This window comes from Diabrotica virgifera, chromosome 3 (assembly GCF_917563875.1).
Source record: "Diabrotica virgifera virgifera chromosome 3, PGI_DIABVI_V3a".
Lineage (NCBI taxonomy): Eukaryota > Metazoa > Arthropoda > Insecta > Coleoptera > Chrysomelidae > Diabrotica > Diabrotica virgifera.
The window spans coordinates 179,842,981-179,867,247 of record NC_065445.1 but is presented as its reverse complement, the minus strand read 5'-3'; the positions used below and the strand labels follow the sequence as shown (position 1 = coordinate 179,867,247).

At 31.6% G+C, this 24,267-nt stretch overlaps 1 protein-coding gene across 1 annotated transcript; it reads right to left on the bottom strand.

Moving 5' to 3' along the window:
- Window positions 1-8,295: 8,295 nt before the first annotated feature.
- Window positions 8,296-9,468, bottom strand: LOC126882642 (uncharacterized). The gene has a single exon (XM_050647617.1). The coding sequence runs from the start codon at window positions 9,466-9,468 to the stop codon at window positions 8,296-8,298; it is 1,173 nt and encodes a 390-aa protein (XP_050503574.1).
- Between the last annotated feature and the right edge of the window lie 14,799 nt (window positions 9,469-24,267).

The following is a 24,267-nucleotide window of genomic DNA, read 5'->3' as shown; positions in this document are numbered from 1 at the left end:
GTACACTAACTAAAGTTCATGTAGCATGGTATATATCTTCTTGAGGTTGTCAGAGAACAAAACTATGTCGTCTGCGAATTTCAAATTTGTTAATCTTCTACCGTCAATATTCAGGCCTCGCTCTTCCCAGTTAAATTATTTACAAGCATATTCTAGTACCGCGGTAAAGAGTTTAGGCGATAAGTTATCGTCCTGTCGGACTCCTCTGCCGATTGGGATATGGTCCGTGTTTTTATGTAGTTTCACCGACATAGTTGCGTTCTTTTATGTATTGTAAATTAACCTTGTGTATCGGTGGTCAATGCGGCATGCTTGTAGTACTTCCAGAATTTTGTCACATTCTACCGTGTCAAAGGCTTTATGGAAATCTACAAAAGCCAAAACGAGTGGTCGATTGTATTCGATAGTCTTTTCTATTACCGTTTTAATGCTCTGTGGGTGATCATTTGTTCCAAATTGGCTGGTAGAAATCAAGTTTTTATTCTTGTAAGTTACTATTCTTGTAAGGAGTTTGTATAAGTGACTAAGAAGACTTATAGGTCTGTAATTTTCTAATTCATGGGGATCTCCTTTTTTGTACAATAGAATTACTTGAGCATTATGCCCTTTGTCGGGTATATTGCTATCTAAAAGGCACTTATTAAAAAGGTCTTTTATTTTCTTAAGAAGACAAGTGCCTCCGATGTTTATTGCATCAGTAATTACACAATCTTCGCCTGGAGATTTTTTATTCTTATCTTTTCTTAGGGCTAGTTTACAATCTAGAAATATATGTTCCAGGGCAAAAAAGGTGGTCTTTTGTATTTGTTTAAAAAAATTGTTTAAACAATTTCTGCCCAAAAATTCCGCCATATATCCTTCTTCTTCTTCTTAAAGTGCCTATCCGTTTCGGATGTTGGCGATCATCATGGCTATCTTGACTTTGTTTACCGCAACGCGGAACAGTTCAGTGGTAGTGGTGTTATACCATTTTCGTAAATTTTGAAGCCAGGAAATGCGTCTTCTTCCCGGCCCTCTTTTACCATTTACCTTCCCTTGGAAAATCAGTTGGAGAAGGCCGTAACGTTCTTGATTTCTCATTACATGTCCTAGATATTCTATTTTTTTTTGTTTTGATGGTTATGAGAATTTCACAGTCTTTCCCCATTCTACGCCTCACTTTTACATTATTAATTCGTTCAACCCAGGATATACGTAAGATGCGCCTATAACACCACATTTCGAAAGCTTCGATCCGATTCATAGATGCAACAGTTAGTGTCCACCTTCCATTCCGTAGAGCAGAACTGTGAATATGTGGCTTTTCAACAGACGGTATTTTGTTTTTTAATGATATGTCTCGACTGTTGAAAATTGGTCTCATTCTAACGTATGCTGCTTTCGCTTTTATTATTCGCTGTTTAATTTCTGTCGAGTGGTCCCATTGGCTATTTAAATTCGTACCCAGATATGTATATTGCTCAACTCTTTCGATATTCTGTTGGTTGACTGTAAGTTGAGCGTTTAATATTGGTTTTTTACTAATTGTCATAAATTTGGTCTTCTTCTGTTGCTGACTTTTGTTATACGATTTGTTAATATCTGTAAATCATTCAGATTATCGTCGAAAACTATGGTGTCATCTGCATATCTAATGTTATTCAACCATTCACCATTTTTTAATACTCCCTTCGCACAACCGTCTAAAGCTTCTTTAAATATCCATTCAGAGTAAATATTGAATAGTAGTGGAGATAAAATACAGCCCTGCCGTACTCCTCGTTCTATTGCAATTTTATCAGTTAACTGGTCTTCTATTTTGATTTCTGCCGTTTGATTGTAATATTTGTTTCTGATAATCGGTACCCTTCAGATTTGTTTAAAGGGGACATTTTTTAATAGGAATCCACAAAGAAACCGAATCAGAAATGTTTTCAGACTCACCATATGGACTATATGGAGCGGTCTCACCATATGGACTATATACATACTTCCACATTTTGTAATAAACATACAAACTTTCACCAAGTAACCATCATGTTGATGTAAGATACGAATACGAGTGTGAATTAAAAATTTCTAAAAAAAATACAAAATCTTTGTGGCTTGTGAATGTTTTAAAAATAAAACAATTGAATATTAGTCTTAAAGGTGGTGTTGAAGCGGCTGAAGTTTCATTCTTCGGTGAGGTATCTTACAGTCCGACCAGATTCACTTTGTATTTGAGATTTGGATGCGCATTGTTGTTGACTTTCGGATTTTCCAAATTTTGTGATTTTTATTTTGATAACATCTCGTCAAGTAAAATACCTGCACGGTACCAAAATAAAATTCAGAAAATGTGGAAAACCCGAACGCCAAACATTAGTGCACATCCAAAATCTCAAATACACACTGAATCTGGCCCGACTGTACACTGGTGAGTGTTTTATAGAAATCACTAATATAGTTTTAAAATTTTTTATTACAAAATCTAATACAATATCTTACATTTATTAATTATTATATTAACAGAAATAAAATACATTTTGATATAGCACAAATTATTTGCGGTAAAACTCAAGCAAATCTATTAAATTTTTTCTACAACTTGATAAAGAAGTCTTTTTCGCTTGTCAATGGCAACGAAAAGTTAACGTTTACTGAGTACCGTCACTTTATAGCGCTAGCGCGTTAAAGTTTGATTACCGCGCGTCGTCCGTAGCAACCGTACAACCATACAATACTCGTACAATTTGAAAATTCAAATTGAATAGTTATTTATGTATTAAGAACGAAAAGTGATACATTATTCCTTGAGAGTAAGAGTTACCACTCGACCGTAGCGGAGAGCGGTAATTACTCGAAAGAAATAATGTCACTTTGCGCTTGTAATACATACAACATTTTTTCTACAATCACTTAATAAAATGAAACTATTTTTAAATCACTAACTTTATTGTAACTATTTTATATCTGTCGTTATAATGTCACAACATTACCTTTTATATCTTTCAGTTTGAATGTTCAATGTGATTGTATTGTATGGTTGTACGGTTGCTACGGACGACGAGCGTAAAATCAAACTACGCGCTAGAGCAGCGTTTCCCAAATGGTGGGTCGCGACCCGGTACCGGGCCACGAAAGCAAAATGCCGGGTCGCCTCGCCTCGCCGTTTCACATGAACATCGCACCTTTAATAAAAAAGCGAAATAACTCAAAATTTATGGTTTTCGAGATTTAATCATAAAGTGAAATAACTAGACGAGAAGAACTTGTTCCGTTTAACAGCCAGGTTAAAATGATGAAAATGAGAAAGATAAATGATTTTCCCGCTCTTTTTTACTAACGCCTTTGCACAAACCGGTACTCGTAAAGTGGTGGAATTCAGTTATACTCCGGCTGTGTTTGGAGGTAAGATATCCGATATTTTCAAAGAAAGTGATACAATACGAAATGATTCTGTGTTTTACTAACGAGTAAGTATATTATTTGCTATCGCTTTTTAGAAAAGTGTATTCTTTTAGATTTATTTCACTTTATTAGAAAACTAGTTGAAGATTTGTTAGTTCATTTATGAGTTAGTTCATTTTAGTAGAAATTATTTCTTATCATGTGCCGTATTATTTCAACTTTATGCAGTTTCTAATTAAAAATTTAAAAAATTACTAAAGTACAATAAGTATTATTTCAATATTCTGCTATTATTTTATTAGATAGGTAGTTAGACACCTTCATGTTTTTGACTTGTTTCAATTTATTATAAAATCAACAATAATTATTTTAATAGTAATACTTTTAATATGCAATGGTTTGATGTTCGCATTGATACTTATGTACTTATTTTTTGATAATCCAATTTAATTAGATTCTTGTTGACTATCAGCTTCTTGTATAACTAATCGGTATAATTTTATACTCTTGTTTTAGAGTGGCGTCTTCTAGTCTAGAGCACAAAAATACTTGGGTTAGTAGCGAAAATTTCCTCATTGAATAATAATTCCATCAATGAAAAATCCGTTAATAATAAATGTGAAACTACGGAAGAAGTAAGTTTCAATTTGTATTACTTTAATATATGTATAAATACACATTTTTTTATTGTAAACTAAGGCTTTTACTTGTTTCTGTCAAACAGTAATAGTATCTTACGTAATAATAGTAAACTTACGTATCTATGTCAAAAAATAAAAAAAAACTATCCCCGCTCGTTGTCTGAAAGAGCCATGTACCGAAAAGTGCAGACTTAAGTGCTCTGAGAATATCAATACAGCAAACAGATATGGTATTTTTTGCAAGTTCTGGGAATTGGGCAGTTTGCTAAAGCAAAGAGCATACATAAATTATTGTATGGATGATATTCAACCTAAGTACAGGTACACAAACGCTGAGAATCCTAGGCGCTTCAACCAGGCTTTCCATTTTGTTATAAATGATGTCAAAATTAGAGTGTGTAAAACATTTTTTAAATCAACTTTAGATATTTCTGACCGCATGATTTTTACAATACAGACTAAGATTGATGCAAATGGTTTTGCACTGGATGATTTAAGAGGAAAACATGGCAAGCACAGAAAAAATTATCCCGAACTGATAACCGACATCAAGGGGCATATTAATTCTATACCAAGGGTTGACTCACTGCCTACGCGCTTCTACTTCAAGAGAATACATAGAAGGCAGCAAAACCATTAAAGATTTATACAATAATTTTAAATTAGAATAAGAGCGGAACAATAAATAAATTGGTACATATATTACCTATTATAAAATATTTACGACTGAATTTAATATCGGTTTCTTCCAACCAAAAAAAAGATCAATGCGATCTGTATAATACCTACAACAATTCCAATGTTAATGAAAATAAAGACCTGGAGCAAAAATATAAATCAAATTTAGAAAAAAAACTGGAGTAGGGCTGAGAAATTAAATGACCGAAACAAAGTCAGCCAAAATGTAAGAGTAGCTAGTTGTGCTGCAATGCCATACAGGTTAGTCTTCTTCATTTTATTATAAATCAAAACTGAACTGTTACAATTTAACAGTTCAGTTTTTTGTCGGAACTGACAGAAAAAATCTAAGCAGGCATATAAAAATGTACACTGTTATTTTTGATCTAAATGTGATGCAAAACGAGGCTCCATAGAAATCGGTTCTTGCATATGGGCCTATTTAAAAAATATAAGTGAAGGGGGCGATGGTGAAAAAAAAGTCATATTCTATTCAGACAATTGCTGTGGCCAAAACAAGAATAAGTATATAACGTCGCTGTATTTATTCGCTGTGCACACGTTAAAAATTAAGAGAATGACACATAAATTTTTAATAAGGGGCCACAGTCAGAACGAAGCCGATAGTGTGCACAGTCTTATTGAGAAAGAAGTTAAAAAGAGCTTGAAATCTGGATCTATTTACACTCCAGGCCAATATGTAACTTTAACAAGGAATGCTAGAAAATCGAACCCACCAGTAGATATTCTGTACCATTCCTGGAGCAAAGTAGGGTGGGGGAAACCGGTTCCTGTCAAGGCCAAGGTCAAGGCCAAGGTCAAGGTCAAGGTCATAGTCAAGGTCAAGGTCAAGGTCAAGGTCAAGGTCAAGGTCATAGTAAGGTCAAGGTCAAGGTCAAGGTCATAGTCAAGGTCAAGGTCAAGGTCAAGGTCAAGGTCATAGTCAAGGTCAAGGTCGAGGTCGTAGTCAAGGTCAAGGTCGAGGTCAAGGTCAAGGTCAAAAATTAAATATGATAAGTCCCAAAAGTTACCTTTAAATATATCCAAATACCAACTATATTTCCGACTAAATACCACCACGTAACTGTTGGGAAGTAACTTGCGGCTGCGATATATCGACTAAGAAGCAAAATATTGCGAGAAGGCGGGTTCGCACAATGCCAAGTCATGTTTAAGGTCAAAGTCGGTAAAGGTAAAGGTGAAGGTGAAGGTGAAGGTCAAGGTCAATGGCAAGGTCAAGGTCAAGGTCAAGGTAAAGGTCAAGGTCAAGGTCAAGGTCAAGGTCAAGGTCAGGGTCAAGGTCAAGGTCAAGGTCAAGGTCAAGGTCAAGGTCAATGTCAAGGTCAATGTAATTCAAGGTCATTAAAATATTTTTATTAACTATTTATTACACTGTTATATGTTTTAAATTTTCAAGCGCAGACTTGCATAAATGACAACTGTATTGTGCTAGTGGTGAGCCTTTGTGCTCTGTGCGTAATTATCACTTTCAATTTATTATTATTCTAAATGGAAATAACCCACAATTTAACTTAAAAATGATATTATTGTCGGCCACCTCGGACGTCGTTATCAAAATATTACTAAATTGAACAAAATTTTTGCTCAGTAAAAAATCTAATAATTTAACTCATTCGTATCGGCAATTTATACATTTTAAAGTAGAAGACTTCAAAATAATGCCAATTTGCGTCCCTGGGACGACGTTGTTAAATAAAATCATTAAAAAAGATTCTTTTAATAATTTAATTTAACTCAATTATATCGGCAATTCAGATATACATTTTAAAGTAGAAGACTTTAAAATAATATTGTCAATTTTAGGAGTTCCTGGGACGACTTTAACAGTGTCAAGGTCAAGGTCAATGTAATTCAAGGTCATTTGAAGGTCATTAAAATATCTTTATTAACTATTTATTACACTGTTATGTGTTTTAAATTTTCAAGCGCAGACTTGCATAAATGACAACTGGATTGCGCCGGTGCTGAACCTTCAAGCTCTGTTCTCCACTCAGGACGATTAAAATGTACATAACATGGAAGACGAGTCTGAACCTCAAAATCTTGAACTGCTTTCTTAGGTAATTTAGACCAAGATTGAAGTAATTCCCACGGATGCACATATTTTCTAAAGTATTGCAGGGTAAAGTTTTCTAATTCTTCTGCTGTAAACTTGTACAACGGTTTTTGCGGGTGTTGACCCATTATGAAAGCTTTGTAACAACACTCCATTGCTATTGAAGGTTAATGTCTTTAAACATCAAACGTATCTACTTTTATATTGTAAATCAAGGTCACCTCTGAGACATGCGCAGTAATTCAAACGTAGACTACATAAATTGCGGATAGTTGTAGGGATCTTTAGTAAATTTTGTTCTTCGTATCCAGTCATTTAGTAAATTCGTCGTGAGAAGTCAGAAAGGTATATTTTTGGTAATATTGTTGCTAACTTTATTAATTTTAGTCATGGATGTGTGTGGTAGAAAAGTACTCGCTGTCGTTGAAGCAATTAGAAACTTGAAATGGGTTTTAATTGACAATGCGGATAATTTTGAGTACGAAGCCGAGCGAGCTGTTGTAAGAACAAGAAGGTACACGGTAGAAGAGTGTAACGAAGAAGCTACCAAATACCACAAGGGAGCAAGAATATGTGAAGACTATCTCTCTGACGTGATATGCATGTGTTGCTTTTTAAAAAAAATAAAAAATCTAGGGCTGACTGATTTCTTAGATGACCTAAAAGATGTTCTACCTACTGAAGATGAAGGGGTAGATACTGTAAATACATGTAGATATAATTAATAAATAATATATTTTATTTTGTAGTTTTCATTTCAAAATAACATATCATTAAAACTGGAGGAATTTATGAAAAATATCGAGGAATTAAAAGAAAAAATAAAACAATTCGAAGATAAACAAATAATGTTTAGGTCTTTTAGTAAACTGCACTTAAGTAAGTTTTCCAGAAGAATTAAACCATATACTATGTAATTGTGTTAATAAAATGTTTTAATACTAATTAACTGTTTTATTTATAATTAAGAAATAAAACAAAAAATAATGTAATATATTTTTATTTTTGCATTAAAAAAGTATCATACAACCAAAATACATTAGATAAAGCACAAATACATTTTTCACTATTATGATAAAAACAAGCAGGTTCCTTAACTTCTAAAGCTGGTTGTTCATCCAATTCGTATAAAGGAATAGCAATGTATTTTTTTAAATAATTTTTCTTTTCCAAACCTTTGACGTAAACTGCATCGGCGTTTCTTGTAATATCCTTTATAATATTTGCAAAATGATAAAGGGGTGTTGAACCAAAATTCCAGTCAATGCAGTGATGATTTCTTGTTAACCAAGTTGCCTGTCTCTGTAAATCAGGAGATAACATTCTAATCGGAAACGGAGACTTAAACACGTAATGACAAATTTGTGTTCCATTGAAAGCAGCTAGTTCTTTAACTATAAATTTATTATTTTCTATTTTAAATCCTTGAACGTCTATTACTAGCTTCATCGTAACAACTAACATCCTGAATTAGATGCAACCCTTTTATTGTTGTCTTACAATTTTGGTTAAAGGATTGTAAGAGAATTATTTTTCATGTAATATTAGACAATATGCGGAAACATTATTTCCCACAGATTTACTGGTTTCAAACTCTATTCTCAAAACAACAGAACCACTTTGAATAATTTCTTTTTGTCTTGAACAGTCAGTATGGACTATGGGGGCATTATTTTTAAATTCTTCTGGATTAAATATTGGTTGATTAGTTTGAAGGTGATAATAAGATTCTTGGAAATTAGCAAACATCTCATACAATGTTGCAAAACGGTTACTGTCAAAATCCAAGTTGAGATCTTGATAAGGATATCGCTCAGAATTGAGGAACATACGAATATTTGTTAAATTGCAGTGATCAAATTTACTCATATCTTTCAGCATTTTTCCTTTTCGACCATCATGGAAAGCTACTACAATATGCCGAGGACTTTCTAATTTTGTAGTTGTTTTTACTGGCCAAGTATGACGTGTCGAATTATTTAAAGTGGGATATTCAATTAATTCCCAACTTCTAAATTTTATAGGTAGCTCCGTATTACTACGAACTATTTTGTTTAGCCGCAATTGTTCGCTAATATTAGGTAAAATATGAGGTACATTCCAATAAAGTTTATTAATTTCAATTTTTGGTTTTTCTGTTTCATCTGTAGCAATAATAGCATCAATATCATCTTTTTCTCGTATCAAGACTAATTCCTGTCTCATGTTAATGATAATTTTTTGAAAATCTTCAAAAAAGCCAGACCAAATTTTTAACGGTATGCATATGCATACATTAAAATTACCATGCGTATCAATCTTCAACTTATCTTCTTTTGGAAACCAACCAGCATTTTGTAAGAGTTTACTCTGATTTTCATTAAGCGACAAGTAGTTTTTCAAAGTTGAAATTAAACCAATATTTCGTACGGAATCAATTATAACACCATTTAACTCATACCTCAATTCTCTAAATAAATATGAAATACCGTTATTAATAAATTGAAATTTTGTAGGAACTTTATTGTCATCAGTTAACATTTTTCCTTCTATGTATATGTAACTGTTACATGGTAAAGTATAAGCATCTAGATCTTGAATATTTATTCTGATTTCATCATTATAGTTTAAATTTGATGTATATGGTTGATAAGTGTGATACTGATAAGCCTCAATAGTTGTATCACTAAAGGATTGACCCAAGACGTGCAAGATTTCCATTATACTAAAACTTGATAACCAAGTAATTTCAAAAATTTACGATTCTCTGATGTTAACAGCTTAGATGTTATTCTTTTACTAATTTTTTTACTGCGGTAACGTCTTTTATAGGAATATTTTGGATAATTACTTTGATGAAACTGCCAAACCATTTTTACTGAATTTTTCTAAGATGTAGTCGAACAGTAATTGTTTCTTTATTAAAATTAACTAAATTTCCTTGTTGATCTAAAACTCGTACAGTTATGTTGTTTATCGTTTTATTGCTTACAGGATAATACAAGATGGTCAAAGGTTGCTCAACTATTTTATACCCATTAGGAACTTGAGGAAAAAATTGATGAATAATATGTACAGCCTTTCCGTTTAGAAAAGATCCAACAGCAATATTACAGTCAATACAGATTGTATTAACTTTTAAAATATTTACTGTATTCGTGGATGTATGAAGTGTATTTGGTTTAAGTTTAACTCTTTCGAAACCTAGTAAGCTTCCTATAGAATTATCAACATCAAAATTAATCCAATCACTACTTTTAATACTTATCCTGTTTGTATTTATATTTGGCCTTATACGAATTGCGCTAGCTGTTTGAATCATTTCATATTTAATCATTTTAATTATATCACCAACTTCGTACGCACCTACAGGAATTTTGAAGGTAAACTCGCTGTTTTTACCCCACACAAAAACATTATTATGAACATCAACATTTGGAATACTGTTAAAAGTATCAAAATTTGCAACACCAATTTCATAATCGAAATTCTCATCAAGATAAATGGCAGGATTGTATTCATCACTGAGAATTGATGATTCTCCACTAAGGGTAAATGTGACTGACATGATGGTTCAAGTATAAATGATGCTCAATGATTAATTATAGTAATTAAATAAAAATCTTAAACAGTTTTGACCACAATTAAAAGAATTAAAATTTTGAATGACATCATAGTTATATACTATAATAGCGTTTCCATTACTTTTAAAATATCGTACTAACTCAGTAGGAGGTGGTAAATTTCCATAACTATCAAAATAAGTAATTAACGTATTTTGTTTAGCATATGCAGTCCAATGTGTACCATTTCCGCTTTCAGTATCGTGGTTTACTATACCTGATTCATGTTTTCGTATTACATTAGGTAAAGAATCACGCATAAAAACTCCACGAAAATGAGGAATATTTAACAAACCAGCATATTTAACAAGATCTATATCAGTCATTGCTCGCCTAGGTAGCTTTAACGGGAGTTTTTTGAATACGGCTTTAAATGGAAACCTTTGCCGCGACGTTTTATTCCGTAACCTTTGTACGGTCTTAGATAAAACCCCGACCCCTTTTTTGCTGCTTGTTCCATAGCCAGATTATGTCTTTGTTGTTCAGCAAGTTTTTCACGGTCAGCTTTGGCATCGTTAACTGCTTTGGCAATTCCAGCTGCACCTCCCCCAACAGCTCCTAACGCTCCGAGCAATGGTAACAACAAAGGTAAAAAACCACCTTTCTTGGGAGCTCGAATAATGCGTTTCTTTTTCTTCAACGCGCCACCTTTTTTTGATTTTTTAGAAAACCCCATACCCAATTTACGTTTACCTTTCATTGTTGTCGTTACAAACCAAGCTGCAATCTTTTCACCTAATTTAGCGTTTTTAGATTTTACCCGTTCCCACACTTTATTTTCCAAGATTTTATCTGCTTCGTGTCTTGCACTTAAATTTTTATGTTGTGAATATGCAATATCGTGTGCTTTACACGCAGCGTCTAATGCATTAATTCCTTCGTCCCCTCTCTCTAATCGTTGCTGTAAGCGAGTCCCAGGCCCGCAAAATCGGTATCCAGGTATATGTGCTTCGAATGGAAGTTTGTTGATGAGACTGTTGACTAACCCTTTTCCTAGACGTGTTTTCACTTTCGCACGCTTTACCATTATGATATTTATATATATATATATATTGCAATCTATTTATACCATCAGTTATTAGCTGAACGTTATGAAGATCGTTCAACAAAAGAATCGTTTACCTATTGAAAGTCATGATAATGATGAATTTAAAGCAGGGAAGCATGGTTGTTTGTTTGGTGGGGATTCTAAAAGAGGGCTTATTGTTGGGGCTAGTGGCTCAGGGAAAACCAATGCTATGTTATCTTTAATTGATCATCCTAATGGATTAAGATTTGAAAATGTCTATGTGTATTCTAAAAGTTTACATCAACCAAAATATGCATATTTGCGAAATTTAATTAGCCCAATCAAAGAAATAGGATATGAGGAATATGACAATGTAGAAGACATCATTGCTCCGGAAGATATAAAAAATAATTCTGTTATCATATTTGACGATGTAGGTTCATGCAATCAAAAAATTATTCAAAGTTATTACTGCTTTGGTCGTCATAAATCTACAGATTCTTTTTATTTATGTCAAACCTATTCAGCAATTCCAAAACAGCTTATTAGAGATAATGCAAATTTTTTAATAGTTTTTAAACAAGATATGACAAATTTAAAACATATATATGATGATCATGTGAATATTGACATGTCCTTTCAAGATTTTAAAAATATGTGTTCTCACTGTTGGAAAGATAAATTTGGATTTTTAACCATTGACAAAGATTGTTCATTATCATCGGGTCGGTATAGGAAAGACTTTGATGCATATATTAGTATATAAGCTTATAGTTTGCTTATACTTTATTTAGTTATAATGAATCCTCAAATAACTAAACAACTAATTAAAGGTAGAAAAGCCTTAAAAGAAAAATATAAACGTTTAAAAAGTGGTATTACTAATTCTCAAATTGAATTGGAAAAAAGCTATGCTCCTCTTACAAAGCCTATCAAAGAATTGGTTACTGCGTTTAATCAGCCTTCTATTAAAAAAGAAATCTCAGACAGTCCCATTCCCACTTCTAATTTAACTCCCATTAAAAGAGATCCATCAACTTTTAGACGATTAACATTTTTGTCACCACAAGAAAGATCTCAACTAGATAGCACCCGTCTGGAGCCAACTCAGTTTATCACAAATGAAACAACATATGAATCCAGAAATAGAGAAGGTGATTTACCTGACAGAACGCTTCAAGATCAATTTATAGATGATACTGTTTTAGAATATTATCAGGCAGTTAACAATCCTAATGTTTTTCGTGAGTATTTGGAACACTTTGCATCACCGCTTCCAAGAGATTATATTGAAGGTATGGTGCGTGATTTAGAAGACAAATATGATCACGTCTTGGGAATCTTTCATAATCCTCGAGAAGAAAAATTTTATATCGGTGATTCACAAGTTGTTTTTGAAGGAGCTGATATAAAAATAAAAGGAGTGAAGTACCCCGGAACACCGGGTCTCTATGAATTACTATTTTTAAAAAATCCTACTACATATAAAACAGAAGATGTTAATAATTATGTTGATATTATTAGGAAGACCAATGCTTACCGTAGAGATAATAGAGGGGATTTAGCAGTTCGTAGATTTCCAAACAATATACTAGAAAAATGGTTATACATTGTCAGACCCGTTCTGAATAGCCCTACACGTCCTAGATCTGGCTCCGTGCCATCATCATTATTAACAGGAGTACTAACACGCGGAATGAAATCCAAACAAGGTGGAAACATGACGCTAATGACTTATACTGACAAACCGTATAATTATAAATATTTTGATAATTACAACGAATTAGTTGAAAGATTAAAAATACTTGTGGCATCCGAACAAGCAGGCAACACAGGAAACGACAACGAGATTATATCTATCATAGAAGAATTGAGAGAAGGAAAAATAATTGCATAAATATAAAAGTGCTTTGTTTATTTTATCAGTATGACAATGCCTCTTAGCAAGTTCAATCAACATTATCTGACTCCAAAAAAGTCTGTTTCCGATGAGATTGTTTCAGAATCTCCATCACAATTCTATATTTGTCAACCTGCAGATTATTGTAGTATATGTATAATTACTATTCGTGGAACAAAAGATAGTACTATTAATAAGAATTATTTTGTATTGGATGACAAAAGTGTTCAATATACTATGCCTGTAACTGGAAAAGTAAAAAATGTTAAATGTTTCCCAGAGCCGCTTAAAATGAACATAATAAATGAAAATAATAGTACATCAACCATCATAGAAAAGTTGGTTGACAACAATGTTTTGAAGGAAAATGATGTATTAGCATTTCCGCTTGTACAGTTTAAGTCATTTAATGAAATTTATGTTGAATTGACACTTTGTTGTCCATTAGTGAAAACGTAAATAAAAGACACAATTTTTGGTGACTATTCATCAGCAAAGTATCCTTGTTCACGATTGTGAAACGTCCTCCTTAGTATATAAACAGGTTTCGTCAACTTTAATCATTAAAATGCCTTTAAACAAATTTAATCAGCATTATCTTGCATCATCAGAAAGTTCTTCTGATGAAATGGTCTCAACATCATTACCACAATTAAACTCTGCATTTTATATCTGTGACTCCTTTGATTTTCACGTAAAATGTCGAATTCGTTTGAGGGGAAAAAAGAAAACTAATAAAAAATATTATGTACTGGACAATGGTGATACTAAATTTAAGAGCCCTCTTACAGCTAAAATTGAAAGTATTACTTATTATGCGGCAGATGGAAATGTTGAAATAAATTCCAAAACATATAAATTTAATGAACTCGTTGACGTAACCATTCAAAAAGATGATGTGATACTATTTAAACTAGGAAAAACAAATAGTATATGCATTGAGCTATTACTGCAGTGTCCTGTAGAAAAAAATGTCTAAAGCTCAAGTTATTCGAGAACTACATGCTCCAGCTAGAATTAATTATCCTCGCAGACATGTTATAGTTAAAGGACTACATGATCTTTTGCAAGCAGATTTGGCAATAATGAATGCGTTTACCAAAGAAAACAGAGGATACAATTACATTTTAGTAGTAATTAACGCATTTAGTAAATACGTCTGGGTTGTACCCGTTAAAACTAAAAGAGGAAAAGAAATTGCATTCGCAATGAAAAATGTGTTATCCCAAATGAAAATAATACCTAAAAACCTGCAGACTGATAAAGGAACTGAATTTTATAATAAAGATTTTCAATCTTTAATGAAAAAATTTGGAATTAATCATTATAGCACTTTTTCTAACCTTAAAGCAAGTATTGCTGAACGAGTAATTCGCACTTTAAAATCGTTGCTTTGGAAACAATTTAGCTTGCAAGGTTCTTACAAATGGTTGGATATCTTACCAGAAATCGTATCAAAATATAATAATATGAAACACTCTACTACTAATGCTGTACCTAGTAAGGTAAACGATAAAAATGCGAAAAATATTAATGCATTTAATCACATAAAGATTGTAGATTCTAGAAAACCAAAATTTCAAAATGGAGATTATGTGCGTATTAGCAAGCATCGTCATGCATTCAACAAAGGATATACACCTAACTGGACGACTGAAATTTTTAAAATTGTTAAAATTAATTTAACTAATCCGGTAACATATGTTTTAGAAGATGAACAACATGAAGAAATTCAAGGATCATTTTATCGAGAAGAATTACAGAAAGTTAAATATCCAGACGTATTGTTATATTTCTATTTGATATAAAAATTAAAATTTGATAATTATAAAACAAAATTCACTTTAATATAAAATATTTTCAATTTTCTCAACCACGGGCATATAAATTTAAAGCAGCCTGTATACAACAAATTGTTATATGTAATTTTAAGAAGTGATTAGAATAAGCGTACGAAACTCGGAACAATGTGCTTAGAATAAACAAAGTGAATGACGCGTACCATTATCGTTTCTTCGCGGAAGGTCGATCATTAGCCTATGCTAAATAAAACTCAGTGAAATAGATGATAGTTCATTATCGTTTTTCGCGGAAGGTTTCGATCATTAGCCTATGCTGAATAAGACTCATTTGAAAGAGAGAATAGGTCATTAAAATTTGTAAATAATAGAAAGTAAGTTAGAATGGGAATTAAATATTTTCTTTTGAAATCCATTAAGCATATTTAGAAAGATTAAAAATTGGTTTTGGGGAATACTGCGAATGAGAGTTGGTGGTGGAAGATTGATTTGTGAATCTGGAAGGGATATTTAGAAAGTAGGTGAATGAATGACAAAGTAAGATCAGAATGTTTTGAGCTGTCGAGAAGTGAAGTCGAGTAGTAGACGGTAGTGTACGGAGAGTGAGAAAGCCGGTATAGTTCCGTGAGTGTGGAGTATCTATCGTGGAACGAGAAGTAGGCCAGGTCGAGAGTAAAAGAACCTCCTTGAGCCAAGAGTGTCCTGGTAGCTGATAGCAGTTTCGAAAAAGGTAGAACACAGCATCACGACAAAAGCAGGAACGAGAGCTATTCGAGCTAGTTTTTCAAAGGAGAACATTACTGGAAGCCAGGACGAGGTTTGATCGCAGCCAAGGATAGCAGGAAACGGGTCTTGTGTGAGGACATTTTCAGTTCACCAGGAAAAGGTCAGTCTCATTTGTTTGGACATGAATGTATGGGTTTTTCGTATTAAATTCCACATAAAAAATTGAATAACATAATCAATAATATCAGAAAAGCTTCATCAAACTTAAATAGAGTTGTTCCTAATAACTCCTAATAGTTAAATGTTAATAAAAACTTTCAATTAAAAACCAAAAGGAAATAAGATTCCCATTTGTAAATGTTATGTTTAAGAATAATAAGAAATAGCAAATATTAAGCATTGATTGCCTTTTAAATAAAATAAAAAATATTTTGATTATAATTGTAACCCATATGTGTATTTTTTTTACTCTTTTCTTTTCTATCCCGATTAGGAACCATTAAGAAATATTTGAAGCCACGAAAGTAAGTAATTAATTTATAATTCGCCCTGAGATTGAAAACATATTGATATGTGATCTGGTTAATTAATTAGATTAGTATTAATACATTGATTAAATTAAGTGACATATAAGAATATTATCTCATATCAATAATCAAGATCACATCAGTATATTTGATTGAAAAAGTGGTGAAACGAAAAGGGAATAAGATTCTTGTAAAATGGCTTGGATTAAATCAACAATCTTGGATTAATAAAACTAATGTTGTATAATTTATATTTTTAAATAAAAAACTGATTTATTGATATAGTGTTTTATTTACAATAATAATTTTTATAAATTTTATTTCTATGACTATTACTTAAAATTGGTGAAATACATTTTTCCACTTCCTTAATCCGACAATTAAACCGATACCTATCAACTGCATCTTGTTCCCAATTTCCTTTTCTAGCCTCTTGATAAGCAAAATTCCAAGTGCGTAGTATATACATTTCATTATTCTTATTAAATGTAACTTTCTTCATTTAAGTAGCTCAGGGTATCTATAAATAATTTCGACTGCTAAAGTGTATACTAGTGGATTTATATCTTTTATATATTTAAGTACGTTTAAACCAGCATCTGTAATATTACTACAATTTTTAACTCCCAACTGCAAAATTTTAAAAGAGTTGATGAAGTTTATATTTTTATACGCATCCAAAATGCAATTTAATAACGGTGATACCTTCCACAGCTCCGAAATAGAAATTGTTCCTAACCAAACTGTATTTCTATCCTTTGATATGTTTAGTAACCTCATGTTGTCAATATTTTCAAACTGCAACCAAATATTTTCAAATTGTATTTTTTCTGGGTTTTGTGAATGGTTAAAATAAACGTTAATTAATTCTTTACTTGATAAAAATTGTTTCCACTCTTCATAGTTAAAAATGATGGAACCATTTGTAATTCCACATATTCTGATGCATAGTTCCAAAGATGATCCAAGTATACTTACAGCAACAAATACACTAGGATTTGCACTATTCAAGTAAAATCTTCTCTCGCCCAAGTAAACACTTGAACTGCACATGATTACTGCGTTCGTGTTACAGTTTAGTTTCTTTTATGTAGGATTACACAGGTGGGGATAAAACAACAACGTGTTACATTTTAGTTTCTTTTATGTAGGATTACAGAGGTGGGGATAAAATAACAACAACAAGAATAGTTAAATTAATATTTATTTTTATTTACATAATTATTGATGTTTAAAATGTCAGAAACTATAGTGACCCCAAGGAAGGGTATCACATGAATTATTAATTAAAAACCTTTTATCATCAAAAGGACTTAAACCAATTTTTGTTTGCTCTACACTAAAAACATTATGAGCATCAGAACGAATTAAACATTGAGAAATACATTTTTCCGAATTTTGTTGAAGACATTTTACATAATCATTAAAAGTAATTTTATTGTTAATAACACAATATTTAACTCCTTTTGACTTTTTTACAATAGCATGATCTTCACATTTATAACTATACATTTTAGATCTTAAACCAACAAAATGAGTTATAATTGTACCACTAGTCTCATCTTTCATTAGACCTGGAATTTTTTTATTACAAAGAGGTATATTATATCGATTATTTGGAGCATAGTCACTTGTATCAAATCTGTGAATGTCAGTACAAACAATTTCTTTATACAAGTCATTACATTTAATTTCAAATATAAAACTGTCAGTATCAGTGTACATAATTTTACAGTTCATCCCTAGCTTTGGTAACATATAATTATAATAAAATTCATACATACATGTTTTTGAAATATCTAAAATAGACATTCCAATATAAAGAGGTTTATTAAACAATATTTCAGTTTTTTTCATTTCAATTGCCATTAAATCAGTATCAAATATTGTTCTGCTGTGAAATTTTGGACTGGATATTAAATTTTTTGCACCATATCGACCTTCCCATTGTCGCGTTAATTTCTTAGTTCTATGTTTGCGAATATTTTCCATAGTTTTACCGTAAATACTATTAACTTTAAGTTTAAAATGATTCTGTTCAAACTTAGTTTTAGCTTTAGTTCGAAGCTCTGTATTAAGATCGATGTAAGGCTTAAGCCAAGCAGATTGTTTAAATTCTAAAACTCTATGAATTTTTGTAACAACCAGTCCGTAAGCTATAGCTTGTTTTAAAGCGCGATAGTGAATAATATAATTTTTTTTATCTGATAGTGTAGTCATTAATTTTGGTAACTTTGAACCGGGAGGTATTTGATGTTCTGAACAGAATGGAAAATCCTTATGCAAATCATGTAGATATTGTGGATATTCTATATCCACTTCACATATGTATCCAAATAATGAATCATCAGATATACCAGTTACATCAATATTTGTATCAACCCACTTGAAATTACTAATTGGAAGCGGTTGCGACATTGCCCAACCATATAAATTATTAACATCAACATAAAACAGATATTTATCCGGTTTGTTAGGGTCATAATTTGTCATATATTTATTGTTAGCCTCTGAATATCTTGAACAACATTGACTAATACCACCACGAATTCTTTTTCGATAAATAATATCATATCTACATCACTTAGTAGCTCCAATTCACATTTTGTGTACAGGAGCATACAGTCAAAGGAATACCCGGGGATGGTATAGTACCATGCTGGATCTAAACCACTAGTTCTGTGACCTATATTTCTAAAATTTTCAAAAACGTCTGCCAATAAAAGTATATCCGTTTTTAAATATAAATCTGAATATTCTCCCAAATTTTGTATATTGAATCCATTCCAAACATTAAGTGCATGTTCATATCTGTCATTATTTAAAGGTTCGTCATTTAATTTATTATAAAAATGTTCTAAGGATGGTAATTGAGTTTCATCGAGTTTTTCCCATTTATCGATGTAATCATAACAAAATACACCTTTTCGTGTAAGTAACTGAAATAGAGAGTCAGATAGGTGTTTAAATTCATACTTTAAATTTTTTAAATCTGTAATATCTACTGTAGATACTAATTCATCAAGAGATGCACCTAGAAATCTAAGTGAATCAATAAATCGAAATTTAATATTAAATGATAAATGCTGAGTAAACGAGATATATTTTTCTTTGTTTATAGGTAGTAATGTAATTTTTCCTCTTTTTGCAAGATCTCTTATTATAAAGTGAGAATCGTATCCGGACAAGTTATGAAAGCATACTGGTACTACAAATAGTTTTTTAAAATTCAAATTACAAATTTCGTGTGCAAAACCTCTAAAATTACCCGTGAAATGATTATGGTCCCGTACAACTACATCTGTAGATTTAAAATCATTTTCACAAATATGACATTTTTGTGCATATATTGTATTAGGTTTTAACTTCAGAGGAACTATATTTTTTATTTTTGATTGAATTATTTGAGCAACGTTTGACATTTCATTTGCAAACCAATCCATGCAATCAACTCCACGATAACTTTTAAAAAATGATAAATTATTATCATATTCACATTTCACAAAATATCCACAACTAAATGCGATATGTTTTTGATATTTTTTACTTTTTACACTCATTTCAAGAGGTTCAAGCATTGATTCAAAATCAGCATATATAATAAATGGTGTTCGTTGTTTATAAATAAAATTTTTAAATTTAATTATTTTGTTTTCGGGAATAGAAATTTTATAGTCATTCATTTTTGCACATAAATTTAAATGTTTGTCAAGCCGTTCTTGATTAGTAAAATAATTTAAACACCTATCACATATAATTTTTTTATGACCATCCTTATTTAGTTGACTACTTAACAATTTAGATAAATTTTTAATCCAACAATAATGATAAGTTATATTTATTTGTTCATTGTCAAGTGGATCAGGTGCATCATAATCGTTTAACTTTGGAAAATATAAATTTTGAATCATTAGCAAATTAACGTGTCGCTCCAATTTACTCTTAGACAGACGTAACGGAATTACATTAAATTTCTTTCCAATTAGTTCTAGCCCATAAACATTTACTGAAATATTATTTAATTTTTCAAATACTGCTATTTTGTTAAATTTAATTGGAATTTCAACTCCTTCCAAATTTAAAACCTGACTATAATGTGGATATGAACTAATGCGACAGACCGAATGATTTGCTGGATGTAATGCACTTACTATGCTCCAGTAAAAACAAGCTTCATCAAAATTTTTAACGTTTACACAAGCTTTTTTATTAGCAATTTGTTGAGGTAATTGAATATAGCTTGAACCATTTCCAATTTCATACTTATTAATGTTTATCTCTAAAGATATGACTTTACTTAATGCCCAACCTGAATCACGTTCTTGAAACTCTGATAATTTGTTTAAAATAAAATCAACTATGTGCTCATAAAACCATTTATTTAAATCAGTAGATTTGTCAATTGTTGCATATGGTGTGTGAAAATATTTAAAATCTACCGTTTCCTCATTTCCTAATTTTTTTATAAATTTACCACAAAAGGTACTGTTAACCTTAATTACGTTAAATCTAGATAAAATTATTAAAATTTTAGTTTTAAATAAACACATAGCATCATTTAAAAACTGTAAAACATCTTTATGTTTTATATTTATTATGACACCACTTTGAACCCTTCCATGATAAACTGTCGCTAAATCTTCCCATTTAATTGTATATTTATTATCTTTTAATTCTTTAAGCTTATTTGAAACAACTGTTAAATGACTTAATTTTGTTTGCCACATGCGTACATTTCCTATTTCAAAATTTTTTGTTTCTAAAGCCTTAAAACATAAACTAATGGCAATATCAACATGTTTAAGCCAAGATTCAATTTCCTCAACAGTAAAATCATAATTTTTTTCATAAAACTTTTTAACTAGTTTGTTTATATCATTAGCAAGTTTTTCTGACATTTTAAACACTCACCTCAAGATTTTACAAATTTAAATAAAGTTGCTGGATTTCCTTTGTTGGTGTCCTTTTCTCCAATGAAAACTAGGGAGTACCTTCCATTCCCTAGTTCCAAAGTATGGTTTTTGAGCACCCCCGTTGATCTAGGTGGTAAATACACCACCTTATCCTCCAGCTCCAAAACAACACACTCTCCAAATCTCGATGCTGTCACATTTGCTGTAGAAATTTTGTATGGAACATTTATTTGAAGTTCCTTTAACTTTATGATGGGCTTTCGTTGTCCTTCTAAAAGAAGAAACTCGTTAAGTGCGTCTAAATCCATTTTCTGAAAATGTATCACAAATTACTCAACTGTAACTACCACTAAAAACACTTAACTCACCAAATAATAACACCAAATTCGAATAACTAACGTGTACTATTAGAGAAGACTCTCAACTTACTTTGAAACGTTCTTCGGCTTGCAGCCTTTTATAGTAATTCTACAAGCATTTTTCAAGTTCCACCTCCACTTCGACAAATCACCTAGACTTTAACCTTGACCTTAACCTTGACCTTGACCTTGACTTTGACTTTGACCTTGACCTTGACCTTGACCTTGACCTTGACATTGACATTGACCTTGACCTTGACCTTGACCTTGACCTTGACCTTGACCTTGACTTGACCTTGACCTTGGCCTTGGCCTTGACCTTGACCTTGACCTTGACCTTGACCTTGACCTTAACTTTAACTTTAACTTTAATTAGGTGACATTAAAAGTTTACTTGTGATATTAAAAGACCATTCAACTTAATTTTTATACACTTAAGTTCTTTATTCTATTTTTAGATCAGATGTAGTTTATCTTTTGAGAAGTGGTGGGTAGTTGTATATATATATTCGAGATACGCTCTTGTACTATCAGTTTCTTCATAAAATTTAACAAAATGCCCAAGAATATTAAAATACAACAAAATGTGTTGGTAAAAAAACCAAAATTAGACTCAGAGTCTTTAGAGAAATCGAAAAAATCTGTAAGTATTGGATTAATTATTTTTTATCTGTTCTTCTATGTTTTAAAAACATTCTGATCGTACTTTTTAAGAAATTCTTCTATTATACTCCTTTTTAGGTTGATTTAACTATAGATGATGATGATAGTTTATTTAACGACTTAATGAAATCGATTGATATACCGGTATATCAATCAGCTTCAACGTCAATTGCCTCAACATCTTCAAAATCCACCGATTTCACGGTAGAGAACTTTAACAAAGCAATTGAAGAAAAATATAACCATATTTATTTACAGTATCAGTCATGGACTATGTTAATGGAGAGATTAAAAGTTTATGAAAGTGATAAAGATGCAATGGAACAAAAAGAGAAAAACTTGGAAGAAGAATTAACAAGTATTAAAACTAAAAAACGAAAGTATATTGCAACAATAACTAACTTAAAACAAGACATGTATAAAATTTATTGTAATTGTAATAAATAGATTTGTAATGTTTATATTAATCATGGTGTTTAATAAATTTAGTTCCACACATTTATTTTATTAATTTTATAGTAATATTTTCTGAATCTATTTGTCCCATCTATGTAATTTATTATTTTATCTGAAAAATAATTCATAAAACAATTTTATTAAAAAAGTCGTTCTAGAAACTCCTAAAATTGACAATATTATTTTAAAGTCTTCTACTTTAAAATGTATATCTGAATTGCCGATATAATTGAGTTAAATTAAATTATTAAAAGAATCTTTTTTAATGATTTTATTTAACAACGTCGTCCCAGGGACGCAAATTGGCATTATTTTGAAGTCTTCTACTTTAAAATGTATAAATTGCCGACACGAATGAGTCAAATTATTAGATTTTTTACGGAGCAAAAATTTTGTTCAATTTAGTAATATTTTGATAACGACATCCGAGGTGGCCGACAATAATATCATTTTTAAGTTAAATTGTGGGTTATTTCCATTTAGAATAATAATAAATTGAAAGTGATAATTACGCACAGAGCACAAAGGCTCACCACTAGCGCAATACAGTTGTCATTTATGCAAGTCTGCGCTTGAAAATTTAAAACATATAACAGTGTAATAAATAGTTAATAAAAATATTTTAATGACCTTGAATTACATTGACCTTGACCTTTAACTTGACATTGACCTTGACCTTGACCTTGGCCTTGACCTTGACCTTGACCTTGACCTTGACCTTGACCTTGACCTTGACCTTGGCCTTGACCTTGACCTTGACCTTGACCTTGACCTTGACATTGACCTTGACCTTGACCTTGGCCTTGACCTTGGCCTTGACCTTGACCTTGACCTTGACCTTGACCTTGACCTTCACCTTGACCTTCACCTTCACCTTCACCTTCACCTTCACCTTCACCTTTACCTTTACCTTTACCGACTTTGACCTTAAACATGACTTGGCATTGTGCGAACCCGCCTTCTCGCAATATTTTGCTTCTTAGTCGATATATCGCAGCCGCAAGTTACTTCCCAACAGTTACGTGGTGGTATTTAGTCGGAAATATAGTTGGTATTTGGATATATTTAAAGGTACCTTTTGGGACTTATCATATTTAATTTTTTACCTTGACCTTGACCTCGACCTTGACCTTGACTATGACCTTGACCTTGACCTTGACCTTGACTATGACCTTGACCTTGACCTTGACCTTGACCTTGACCTTGACTATGACCTTGACCTTGACCTTGGCCTTGACCTTGGCCTTGACAGGAACCGGTTTCCCCACCCTACTTTGCTCCAGGAATGGTACAGAATATCTACTCCCACCTTTAATTAATTGTGTACGAGATGAATTACCGATCATTTTATGATTTAAAAGGTTTGCAAAAAGAATTGGTATATAACTTTACGATTAATACTGAGGGAGAAAATGTTAACTGAAACGAAATCAAAGCAATACAAATGAACAAAGATAATCCTGCATATTTTTTATAAGACATCATACAATAATGAGACTTATAAACAGGTAGATGTAAGGAACAAACGAAAAAAAAATAGGATCA

Excerpts from the sequence above, each read along its gene's own strand:
- LOC126882642 (XM_050647617.1), bottom strand. The coding sequence starts at position 9,468 with ATGGAAATCTTGCACGTCTTGGGTCAATCCTTTAGTGATACAACTATT.